Genomic DNA, 13,780 nt, shown 5'->3' on the forward strand with positions numbered 1-13,780 from the left:
TCCGCGAGGAGACATCTTTTATTTAAACGAGCGTGTTCTGCGAGCGCGCTGCACGGCTCTTTGCAAAATCGATCGGCGGGAAACGAGAGGGAGAAAGTGAAATAGAATGACAAAGCTCGTCGGTGGTGTACGGACGAGTAAGCTGATCGTTCGTTTGCCTTCGTTTTGTACGAAGTTTTATAGTCCGGTTGCGAGTTTGCCAGTTCTTTTCTCTCCTCCTTTTTAGTACCTTCTCTGTCTTTTTTCCACAATCTATTTGCGCCGATGCTCCTCTCTCGTTCAATCGGCATTCTCTCTTTTCCTCCTCGAGTTCCTCGTTCCCTTCCAATCAACTTTTCCCGTCCTCGTCCATCTATTTCTTCGCTTGGTGAGACCATCTCGCTTGCGAACCGCACACACGATCGCTAAATCTCTCTCTCTCTCTCTCTCTCTCTCTCTCTCTCTCTCTCTCTCTCTCTCTCTCTCTGCCTCCCTCTCTGGGTAAAAGGCTGTAGCGATGGCCGCAATACGGAACTCGAGCAAGATTAAAGGCTGAGTAAATTTTAAATCAAAAACTTGAAAAACTCGGGAAAGATTTGAGTAACTTCGATGGTCAATATCGGAAAACAAGAGAATTCAACTCTTGAGATGGATCGAGATAATAGAGATTTCGTTAGGAATTCAATTTCTGACAATGATTGATACGGAATGATTCATCTAAATCGATATAATCTCGAATATCTCATTTATCGATTGAAAAATGTTTCAGACAAAAGTTAGCGCGATGATGTATGATGTAAGCTTTTCTTAATTGGACATATGAAAAACATATGAAGGTCAACTTCCTTTTCTTAGAACTATTATACATATTTTAATAATCGATGCAATTTATTCTTTATGTAAAAGAATTTAATGATATTTTTATTATATAATGAAATTTTTATATAAAATCCAAATAATTAAAATATTTTCTAAATGTCTTATGAAAAAGTTACAATACATTATACATTCTCTTTCGAAATGTCGTCCAACATTTTTCAATATCACCAATATCATTCTACATTTGAATATTATTCGATTTAAACGGATTATATAAGATACACTTATGTATGGAAATTGCAACATCGGTTAAAAAATTAAGATAAACGTGTTTCACTGAAAGCTTCTCGAAGCCATTACTGACTGGACACGAACGAAAATAAACGAAAGTACTTACATCGTGCAGGTATAGTTGCTCGTATATATGTACGCGTTTCCATTGTACTCTCTCACAAATCTTCCACCATGAAATGCCCGTATGCACACGGAGGAGGAAGAAGGCTGTCCACGATCGTTTATCATAGCCATAGAAAGCATCGCATTTTCTCGATCCGGTTCAACAATCGACAAATTCCCCCCGAAATTCCCCGCGTTCCACGAGGTTTGATTTCGTTTCCACGTTGATCTCCCCACGTAGCGCATCCAACGGACACGCGGAAACACGTCGAAACGGAAAGGGGTTGGAGTCGAGTCACGCGACTAGATGGCTCTCTTTGTTCGCGAGATTGATAGCTTTACGAGCAGCGGGAGGTCGAGAAGCGACTTTTGACCATGAGACCGCGCGAAGGCATGCAGGAAATAATGGTAGACCGCGATGGTGGCCGCGGACCACGCGAACAACCACCTCACAACGGATGATTAATGGCTTTATTATCGCTTTGCCTCGAGATCTTTATTTAATTGGGTCGTGGAACGTGTACAAATTGCATTTACTTTCGTGGTGAGCGTTGAATAGTTCATCAGAATCGTGTGTAATCTCTAGTGATAGTTGCTTGTTGAGAAATAGTTGAGAATCACTGCATCGCGAATAGTTAAGGAACCATCGCTGGATGAATGGTTATTCTTCCACTATGTGATATCCAACAGTGGATATCAACCCCTCTGACTTTTGTAATTCTTTTTAACTTACATAATAAATTTTCTATTTTTCTTTTTGTTATTTTTATCGAGAATGTTGAATTATCGATTTATCTTAGATATATGTATACCGAAGTAGAATTATGAAAATTACAATTATATTTCTGAAAAAAATCAATATATTAAATTTGTAAGAATTTTTAATAGATAATTTTTAATAGATAATTGCAAATAAAAAAAATTTGAAATCAATCAATTCACCAGTTTCATAGTTCTATAATATTAAGTAAAAAAAAAAAAATGATTTTCATTTTTTACAAACGAATTATTCTTTTTATTTTTATATTATATATATTTAATGCTATAATTAATATTGATTTCAACAATGTGTATATAATGAATTTTTATAAGAATCATCGTCCATTAGAAATATTCAGGATTTTTAAATATTTTCTAGAAAATAGAGTTATTATGAATGTAAATTTTTATTTTTTTCTGCATAAATATGTATATATATAAATGATCAAGACACAATTTATTCATTTTTTTTTACGCCTTTTAAATCAAACTCTAATAAAAAAAAAAATATGAATTATAATAATATTCCTAGAAGAATGAATCACGAGCCATTTATTTAATTTAATCCAATTTAATCCTCGTCGATATATATATATATTATATTTATAATTGAAATACTTTATTTATATAAATGTAAAAATAATATTAAAAAATATTACAAAATAATTCCAAATAGTGTTTCCAAAGATATCTCAAATTTTTATTCAATATCCTTTTATAAGTGTATATTTTCTTTCCAGAAAATTTATAAAATATAAATCATGTAAGATATTAAAAATGTATGTGAAGAGGCCGATCCAAGGTGAAACTAAAGTTACGTTTCGTGTTGTTACAGTCACCCGGAGTGATGCCATTCTACGGTGATTCTGGCGCCGGCTTCCGACCAGCAGCTGGCTTTGGGAATACTGTTTGGCACCAGGGAGTTGCTCCCGTGGGGGCAGTTGCGGTTGAAACGTCAGCAGCTCCATGGCCACCTCAGCAGTTCATTCAACAAATTCCGGCTCCGAATCAGCTCGAAGAGCTGAGGTATCATACCCAATATTCCGCCGCCGCGCCGTACCATCCACAACCAGGTAATTGAAGAACGATTGGATTTCGACAAATTCACGAATCTTCTCGCTCGATATTCGTCCTTTCCTCCAATCATTCTTTCACTCTCACGTATTTCATTAAAAACGGAAGATATATATTTATTCGACTAACTGCCAACCTATTTTTTTTTTTTTTAATATATCGATCGATAGGATATTTATATTTCGCGATTATTATAAAATATATACGTCATAGGACGTAAGATATTCCCTACTCTCGATGCTAATTTTAAAATTTCAAAGAAAGATATCTCGATGAAAATAATAATATCTGTCTCAACCGCATGTGTGTGTGTGTGTGAAAAGAAGAGAAAGAAAAAAAAAGAAAGAAAAAGAAAAAAAACCGACGATTCAGAATTTCTCGCGAAAATGAAACGATCGTGGAATGCGAGGTGCGCAACCGCCCTTTGTCCCGCGGATTAACCATCCATTTCTGCGGAATCAGCACGCAAATTTTCTGATTACAGTCGCATATCAACAACAGACTTTCATTACTACGGATCAGTCGGCATTTCAACGTGCCGGGGCGACGGGACAATACACAATCACGGGGCAACCCTCGCCCTTACCACCAGTCGCCCCGCAAACCGTACCATCGACAACTCAGAGGCCACTAAACGGTCAATTCATGGATCCTGCTGCTACTGCAACCCAATCAGTTGGTTATGAAAGGCAGGATTACGTCAATGGTTACCAACAACAGGTACAATTCGAAATGAATCGCTTTTAATTGAAAGTGTTTTCGTTCGCCTACCTTCCCTAATACGACCGACGGTATATTGAATTTCAGATAATACCAAAAGTCAAGGAAGATAGAAAAATGTATATCCACTCGTAATGATCATCTATCTATCCTGTTAACATAATATACTATATCTTGAATAAATGAAATATTGATTATGTATTTTTATTAAATCACTTTGTAAGATCACTCTTTATAATAAATTTCTTTTTATAAAGATACTTTATCTCATCACAGATTTATTCGACTTTTGTTACAGCTTAGAAATCGATGTAGATTAAGTAATTGTAGCGCTTAGATGTAAGACAATTTTTTCGAAAAAAATATTTGCTATATTAAAATAAATGAGTGAAGATATATGTCAGTAAACAAAAAAAAATATCAAACTACAAAATAATTATTTATGGTTAAATGATAATATTATACATATCTATATATACCTATAAATTTTTAATATTATAATAATTAATATTAATATTATTAAATTATTATTAATATTAATTAATATTATTTTAATATTATACATACCTATATATACCTATAATATAAATTTTTAACACACAATTTTTATCAAAAAAACATAATAAATATTTGTCAATGAAATACATTAAATAAATAGTAGATTGATTTATTTTTATGATTTAAAATATTTCAAAGCTTAAAACATTCCAATAATCAATAATAATTTACATCTTCCACGATTTTTAAGTTATAGATGGAATGATGCGTTTTTCCAGGACGTGACGATGGCACCGCCGCCTTCAACCACTCCCACGAGTCGTAGCAGTTCCGTACACATGGACAACCAGCAACAACAGCAGGCCTCCCAGCAACCACAGTCGCAACCGCAACAACCGCCGACAGATACGCAGGTGAAGGGATTCGCGACGATCACGGCCAGTAACGTGTCGGGAAACGAGATGCCTGGGTATCCACTTCAACCGGGCCCACAGAGTTTACACAACTCTAACGGATATCCAGGCTACGTGGAAATGGGTCAGCAACAAGTACAGAACCAGTGGCAGCCGCAGCAAGTTGCCCAGCAACAACATCAGCAACAGCACTTGCAACGGCAGCATTCGGTACCTGACGGCCAACGCCATTTATGGTCCGACACCAGTACGAAGATGAACAGCAATATGAACTGGTCGGATGGAACGTTGCAACAGCATCAGCAACAACAGAAACCCCCTTCGCAGCAGCAGCAGCAACAGCAGCAACAACAACAACAACAACAACAACCACCGAGTATGCAGGCTAACAGCATGAAGGGGCAAGAGTCACAGCAAAGTATGCAGATGCAGGGACAGCAAGAGCTACCTCGGCCAGCTAGTCATATGAGCTGGGAAAATGGTAGCGTGAAAGAAACCCCGCATACTCCACAATCGTGGACAGACAATACGGACAATAGTCAGCAGCAACAAACTCAGGGAAATTGGTCGCGACAGAGTCCAAAGCTGAGGGACGCGCAGAATCCAAGATTGACACCATCTAGTCAACAACAACAGCACCAGCACCAAGGCTGGCTACAGCATTCGCCCAAGTTGTCGGATCATCAGCAGAATCCGTCTCACCAGAACGCCCGGATGACGCCCTCCGGTCAACACAATTGGCAGCAAAGTAGCCCAGAGATGCAACAAAACTCGAGCCAACAGAATCCAAGGCTGACACCGTCTGGCCAACAAATGTCACAGCCCGGAGCGCAGTCCCAGCAGCAGCAACAACAGCAGCAGCAACAGCAGCAGCAACAACAACAACAACAACAACAGCAACAACAATGGTCGCAACAGACGAAGCTCGAGAAGAATCCCAGACTTACTCCGTCTAATCAGATGTCCTGGCCAGACACGCCAACTAGTCAACCGAATTGGTCCCCGAATAGTATAAAGAGCGATAGTAGTCAGCAACCCCAACAACAATGGCCAGATTCACAGCCTAGTCCGAGGAGAACGCCTGGCCATCAACCGGGCTCGTGGCAACCTCAACCACCGACGCAAGAGAGCAAAATGGAGAATCAGATATCCTGGTCGCCGAACTCGGTGATCGAGAATCAACCTACTTGGGGCCAACAAACCACGAAACAGGATATGCAGAATTCCGGAGAAAGAGTGCTTTGGCAGCAACAAGCGACAGACGCCGGGAAACCGAACGGATTCTCGGATAATCAAGATGCTCAGGAGAGTAACGTATTTGCTCAATCGAATCGCGTGAATTTGAATAGCCGACTGAAATCCATGATCCTGAACAAGCAGCAACAACAACAGCAACAGCAACAGCAGCAACAGTTGCAGCATCAGCATCAACAGCTTCAACAGCAGCAGCAATCGCAACAGCAGTCTCAACATCAAATAGGCCATCAAGAACAACAGCAACACCACGGCATGCATCATCAAATGCAGTCTCAGCACGTGAACAGCAATAGTGGGTCTAACGGCGAGTATCACACGGAAGATCGGATACGAGACACGCATGATAGTACGGACAAATTGCAAGAGAAACAGACGGATCAGTATTTGAATCAGTCGAACATGATCTCAATGGCGCAATCCAACGAATCTCTGACCGGTAATTTTTTATTGCATAGCCACCACCCTCGGGTCGATAGTTTGCCCGACGGTGGTGGCTTATGGGAATGGTCAGGGGGAGGTAACAACGCGTTGAGCAACGGTACCGTGTTACCGGACAACGGGATGACGGTTATAGAGAGTTTTATGAAATTTGGTTCAGAAGACAAAACCGTGCTGGAGAAACATCAGCAACACGAGCAGCAGCAGCAGCAGCATCAACAGCAACAACAACAACAATCATCACTCTATCATCAACAATCGCAACAGGAACACGAGCATCGACAATTATGGAAGGAAGAAAATAGGAGCCACGACAATCAGTGCACCGATGATAAATCATTTCAGAGAAGATTATGCATAGATCAGCAGATTCACGAAAGAACGTTCGAACCGTGTAGCAACAGCGCGAACATCGAGAAGAACGAGACGGAGAACGATGTTACTTTTCCAGAAACGCCTCGAGTCGCATTGATGAACGAGAACGATACCACTAATTATCCAGAGAGTAGCGAAAAAGTAGCGTCTACCGAGCTGGAGAACAATACTAATTGCGACTCCTCTCAGAGTATTAAGCAAGAGAACGTCGGGGAGTACGGGTGCTCCAGTTCTGACTGCGTCCCATCCTCAACAGCTACATCGAGGAACGATGATTGCCCTTCAAAGGCGATCAAGAGCGAGCCGGATCAAAAATCGCAGGAAGGCAATAATTACAAGTTTCGAGGGGATGGCGGGCCCGCCAAAGTGTCGCCGGGTGTTGGTTCATGGTGTTGTCGAAGAGGCGGTACCGAGCAACCGACCCCCGAACACTTGCGGGAGGGTTGTTGCCAGGGCTTGCAAACAAGGGACGAGATATTGGCCGACGCGGCAGACAAGTCCGACGTAAAGAACGAAGGTCCACAGAGCCCCCGTAACGGTGGTGCTCCATCGACAACAAAATTGCAAGATCATTTGGAGAAACTGAAGAATAATGTGAGGAGCGAAGTACCGGACTGCAACTGCTTTCCAGCCGACAAATGTGAGTTGCTATTGTGTATTCAGCACGACACTAACATCGAGAGAACACACTAACCACGATTGTCACGGGTTCACACGAAAAGTAAAGAATAATTCTCTTAAAGAAAAATAAATTATATTACTACTACTATTACTACTACTACTATTACTACTATTACTACTACTACTACTACTACTATTACTACTACTAGTATCACTACTACTAATATTATCGGCCAACAAAAATACACCAAGCCTTGATTCAGTGACCCAAAGAAGAATGCACGTACCTAACTTACCCCCCTTTCCCAGGGGGCATACCTACTACATACGTGGCATAAATGTTTCCGCTTCTGTTGCTTCCTTTCCGTTGAAACGTCCAGTTTCGTAAGTAAAATGAGGTTCAACCACAAGGTCCGCCAGAGCCCGGTTCGTACTACACTCATCTCGGGGCGGCTGCAAGCCTGCCTGACCTACGGAACGATCTTGAAAGAAGAACCGGCCTTAAGGGAAACGCCATTAGATTCGAAAAGGTCATCTACACCGGAAAGGAGGGCAAAACTACTCAGGGATGTCCGATGGCTAAGTGGGTAAGCATGTTACAATATCTCTAATGATTCAAGAAAATATTCGAATATTTTTTTATCTTTTGATTGAAAATGTTGATGAACAATTTCGTGATTGCACAGAGATGAATTATACATGGAACAATTTCTTTCTTACCTAGATTTTAAAGAGATGAAATCAGAGTTTCAATGAATTTTTCGTTTCTTTAAATTATAATTTTCCAATGGTGTCTAATAAAAATGAATTTAATTCTCTGTCAAGCTGTTGTAAAGAAAGATAAAATTGAAAAAATATTAATAACAAGTTTTCAATAAAATCAGAATTTTCGAATTAACTAAATTTCATTATAAAATTATGTTCGAATATTTTCATGAACCATTTATATCCTTCTTATTCTTATTATTCTTATTATTCTTTTCTTAGATTAAAATCAAAGCGAATCATTATATATATATATATTTTTTTTTAAATTTTATTTTATCCAAACGTTGCAGTCGATCGCTTTGAATCGTCCGTTAAGATATCTCTGTACTGCTTTGGTGATGGGATTGTAATATCAGTGATTCGCTAGATACTTCGACGATCTGGTCTGGAAGAGAAGATCCTGACCATAGTGAAACACCGGCAAGGACACAAATGTCCAACAGCCTGGATCGTCGTTGCCATGGTCGCCTGGGAAGGTGTGCCCACGCACGAGGCCGATCGGATATATTCCTTATTGAGTCACAAGCTGAATCGATTCGGTCTTCCCACGACCAGACGATGTGGAACGAACGAGCCGAGAACCTGTGCCTGCCAGGGTCTCGATCCTGAAACTTGCGGTGCAAGCTTTTCCTTTGGATGTTCCTGGTCCATGTATTATAATGGTTGCAAATACGCCAGAAGCAAAACCGTCCGAAAATTTCGATTGTCAGTAAGATCAGAGGTGAGATAATCTTCGTTTAATTAACTTTATTTTCTGTTATTTTGTTATTTTTCTTATTTCACCCCCTATATTCATTTTCTATTCCGTTAATCTTAAGTTGTTCCTTTTCCCACTTCTAGGAGCAAGAAGTAGAAGAAAGAATGCACGTCCTAGCAACACTTTTATCACCCTTGTACCTAAGCCTTGCACCAGAAGCGTTCAACAATCAAACACAATTCGAGCGGGAAGCGAGCGAATGTCGTTTAGGATTTAAGCCCGGCCGACCATTTTCCGGTGTTACAGCGTGTATAGATTTTTGTGCGCATTCTCATCGCGATCTTCACAATATGAACAACGGATGCACCGTGGTAAGTTATACTTATAAAGTCTTGACTACTACTTTCAATCAATAATAGAGAGATAAGGCACTATCTCTATGCGTCTCGTAGGTAGTCACTATGACAAAACATCGAACCTTATCGAAACCTGAAGACGAACAATTACACGTACTTCCTCTTTATATCATGGATACTACGGATGAATATGGGTCAAAGGAGGGACAGGATGAGAAGGTTCGCGCCGGAGCTGTAGAAGTTTTGACAAAGTAAAAGACTTTTTTTTTTTATCCGTAGTAGTTTCACTTTATGAGCTGCAATAATATATATACGTCATACGTTTCGCAGATATCCCTGCGAAGTGAGAGTTCGATCGGTTCCATTGCAACCCTGTCGAAGGCACGGTAAGAAAAGGAAGGAAGACGAACCGGACACTATTAGCAGCAAAAAGGACAGTTCCAAAAATGTTAATGAAAAGATAGAGTCAGGACGCCAAATACCAGGACACCAAGAGTTAATCAGACCGCAAATGAGGGACACCCAACTATCCTTGGAAATGGCGTCCATGTTCGAAGGAATGGACGCCCAATTACAAAGCTCTCAAGTGTCCTCCACCGTTTTAGATAGCCCAGTGTCCATGTATCCTCAAGGATGGGGTTATCAAAACGAACAGCAATGGAGTAGAAACGGTTGGCTCGATCAGCGAAAAAATAATTGGTTGAATCCGTGGAGAGAGTATTCGTTTGGTGGTCTCGACAGGGATGCAAAAGTTGATCCAGATAGCACGAGCTTGGACGACATCAGACCTAGAAGTACCGTTTCTCAAGATGAGCATCGACCAGGATCGCGAAATTTGCCCAATTCCACAATGGACTCGCCAAGAAATTATTATTCACACTCACCAAGAGCTCATCCAATTTCACCAAGGAGCACTCATACGGGAACACCAGGAGATATCGGTTATTCGATGTCTCCTAGAGGATGTCCACCTACCCTTCAGGATCAGAAAAACGCCTCGCCAAGAAGTTCTGGGTATCCAGACACAGGTTACAGTCATCCACTTCCCACTTCCAGAAGTTATCCGAACATGTACGACAGCAGACAGAGTAGCGCATCTCCAAAAACAAATTGTATAAATTTTCCAACTCATTTAGATCAAAGGAGCGCACTCAATCGAACTAATCATCATCAATTGCACAATAATGTACGAAACGTTGGAGGAAGCTGCGATCAATCGAAATTATCATACTCCAAACCTGCACAGGATTCTAGTCAACAAAAGTACCCCACTACGCAGAATTACTTAGAGGTTCAGAAATCACAAATCGAGCAACCGTTCATGAACAGAATACAAGGCCATTATCATCCCTCTCACCATGTACAATCGAGTAGAAATCTTCCGTACCAGGGGCACCATGAGACAAATATGGACATGTTTTCCAGCTTATCGGTATCCTCTTGCATGAGCAATACTAGTCATAAGGAATTCGGTACGACGAATTCGGACTTGTTACTACACACCTCGTCTCATCTTCCTTCGAGCAATCCACCAAACGGTACTCAAAATTTAGGTTCGATAGATCAAAGAAAATATCGTATGTATAAGAATCACGAACAGAAGACACCAGGGATAAATCAGATGTCACCAGCACCTTCCGATCAAGTGGGTGGTTGGAACATGCTTGGTTCCTGGTATCCTGATCAAAACAAATCCTACGATCAACAACAAGTCTACAACGATCAAATCAATTCCGAAAGGAATCACCAACAATCCATAGATCATCAAAAAACATTCAATTGGAACGACAGGGTACCACATCCGGATCAATCGAAACCACCTTGTTGGGAAACACCCTCTGATCCCTCTCCATTTAGAGTGCCAAAGGGTAGACCGCCATCAAGGACAGCCGCAGGCCAGAATCCAAACACGGACAGTACATATCAAAATTCTTCCAATAGAACGTTTCTCAAGCCTCAGGAGCCGATACGAAACGGTGTCTACGCGGACAGTCCGAGCAACAATGCAATACAAAATAACGGAACGATGCATCAGAATAACCAGATACGAAGGTCAGAGTGGACGGAGGACAAGACAAGAGAGAATTTCCACGATCCTAGGCAAAACATGGCGAATCCAAACTCGAATTGCTTCCCATGGGCCGAGGAGATGAAGCAGGTTCAAGACTTCCACGGAATGCCAGGCTTGGGACATCCTCACGCTTCCTTTCCCCAATATGGACTATATCCAACGTATCCTGTCTTCGACAAACCTTATTCCAACTCTTGGGAGGGCTACAATTACCACCAACCTTATCCCCATCCCCAAACATCAGAATATCCACCTCAATTGTATCAACAGCCAAAGAGAGAAACCTGCTTCCCTTCGCCCCAATATCCCTATCAAGAGGTGCCTCCGTATCAAAGTCTGAATCCTGGCTGGGCAAGGTGGGACACTCCTCGATGGGATATTTACGGACCACCATCTTATTTCCCGGTGTTACCAGAACCTCCGCCAAAGGCGGAACCACTCGGAGAAGTGGCCGATTATTCCGACAACGAAGAGTGCTTCAAAGATTCGCAGATGGGTGGAGTTGCCATCGCGTTGAGCCATGGTAGCGTGTTGTTCGAGTGCGCGAAACACGAAATGCACGCCACCACAGCTCTCAAAAAGCCTAATCGTCTCAATCCAACCAGAATCAGTCTGGTCTTCTATCAACATCGTAATCTGAATCGGGCGAGACACGGTTGGGACGAATGGGAAGAGAAAATGCGACTTCGCAAGTTGGGCGTTACCACCACCAATACCGCTACCACCACGAATTCATCGACTAATTCGCAACCACTGTCCACCCCATCGACTCCAACCAGTCCAGCAAGCGCGACGATCAGCGAGAAATCCACTCCGCTCCCGTATATACCTAGTGTTCCTAGCTCTCAATTCATGATGAGATCGCCCACTTATACGACAATGACTTGGACCACACTTTTTCCCATGCATCCATGCATGATAACTGGCCCATATCAGGAGGGAGGTGCCATTGGATGAGTGATCGTCAGTAGGTACGGTTCCAGCCATCGATGACCAAGAACCGTGCCAAGAATCGATCGAGCAATCTCGTCGGGCTGATCGAGTGAAACAAATGGGATTCAGATGGCGCGCGCATCGCTTAGCCTAGCGACACCGTTGCGTGACGTGTCGTGCAACGTCAACGTGAAGAAGCTGAATCGAATCACGGGAACAAGGAAAACATACAAGCAACAGGTAGTTAACATTTCATAAAGGGATCAAATAAGGAAAATGACAAACCGTTATTACGAGGAAATTTCTATCGTAATTATTATATCGTCATTGTCCTAAATGTGTTATACTTGTTACTGAAAAAAAAAAAAAAAAAAAAACAAGAAGAAAAAGAATAAGAAGAAAACAACACGTTTGCACTGCCATTTTTCTATTTCACGTTTTTTCGGAGAATATAATAAACGTATTAGACGGGAGGGGGCAAGGAGGAGCAAGAGAAAGAATAAACGATGAAGGGTTCGCAACACAGACGTTTCATCACAGGATTCAATTCTAATCGGGGCTTCCCTTTTTATATCGATCTTTTACGCGAATCATGATAGAACGTTGTGAGCGAACACAAAAAGAGCGTAAGATCGGCAGATATAGCGCTGTATAGTATCCGACACGTTGTTCAAAGTTAAAAATGAAAAAAGAATTACGAGAAGCGACTAATCGAAAGAGATGTGTCATGCGTTTAGAGAAACACTGATCGCAATCGAGGTAATTGGATTAAGAATACAGCACACGTAAAACCGATAGCGATCGATCATGTTCGTTTAATAGCCGAGAAACAAAACAAACTTTGATACGTTATACGATTTAGGATGGAATGAATGGAGAGTAAAAGTATGAAAAAAAAAAGACAAAAGGAGAAAAAACGATATAAACAAATAATAAAAGATTAAGAAAGAATGAAATGAAACGTATTGTACATTTTTTTTTTTTTTTTAACTAACTCGTATTTTAGTAGACAATTGTAATCATATTTAACTAGTCCATACCTAGGCATGATAAATGATTTTTTTTAACACATGGCATATGCAAAATGGCAAACATGTATGGTAACAATACGTGCGTGCCTATTACGATCCTTTTTTTTTTTTTTTATACAAAACTAGATCACTTTCGCATCGAAGAATCGATCTGTCGTTTATTTTTTTGCACGTTCTCCTTTTGTATCACACTTTTGTATCCCGTTGTTGTTGTTGTTGTTGTTGTATCATCATCGTCATATATAACACATGCTCATACTGGACACATACATCACGCTGGAACAAAATCGATTAATCGGCGCCATCGTAGGATTTTATTCAATCATCCAACCTATCCAAAACATCGAACGATGATATAGATATAGTTTCAAATCGATCCTTTGTAAAATCATCTGCACAATATCATGCTCCAAATAGGAAAGTGGAGCTCGCACTTAGACACATTACACATATACACCAGTATAACATATACAGACATGAAAAATGATCTCAAGTTTTTAAGCTAATTAATTAAACGGTAAATATCAATGTTTAATCCTTTTCTTCTTCTCTCTCTCTCTCTCTCTCTCTCTCTC

The 13,780-nt window shown here is 40.7% G+C and overlaps 1 protein-coding gene across 3 annotated transcripts in view; it reads left to right on the forward strand.

Moving 5' to 3' along the window:
- LOC102680417 (methylcytosine dioxygenase TET2-like) overlaps window positions 1-13,069 on the forward strand; it is a 177,980-nt gene extending 164,911 nt beyond the window's left edge. For 2 of the 3 annotated variants that reach the window (XM_006608909.2, XM_006608910.2), the window contains exons 4-11: window positions 2,789-3,026; window positions 3,512-3,747; window positions 4,524-7,368; window positions 7,761-7,936; window positions 8,485-8,838; window positions 8,958-9,185; window positions 9,267-9,421; window positions 9,501-13,069. In XM_006608909.2, coding sequence (XP_006608972.1) covers window positions 2,789-3,026; window positions 3,512-3,747; window positions 4,524-7,368; window positions 7,761-7,936; window positions 8,485-8,838; window positions 8,958-9,185; window positions 9,267-9,421; window positions 9,501-12,198 — 6,930 coding nt within the window. In that variant the 3' untranslated portion in view covers window positions 12,199-13,069. The remainder of the gene's footprint in view (window positions 1-2,788; window positions 3,027-3,511; window positions 3,748-4,523; window positions 7,369-7,760; window positions 7,937-8,484; window positions 8,839-8,957; window positions 9,186-9,266; window positions 9,422-9,500) is intronic. The other variant, XM_006608911.2, reaches the window with a different exon arrangement.
- Window positions 13,070-13,780: the final 711 nt, after the last annotated feature.

This window comes from Apis dorsata, unplaced genomic scaffold (assembly GCF_000469605.1).
Source record: "Apis dorsata unplaced genomic scaffold, Apis dorsata 1.3 scaffold_50, whole genome shotgun sequence".
NCBI classification, from domain to species: domain Eukaryota; kingdom Metazoa; phylum Arthropoda; class Insecta; order Hymenoptera; family Apidae; genus Apis; species Apis dorsata.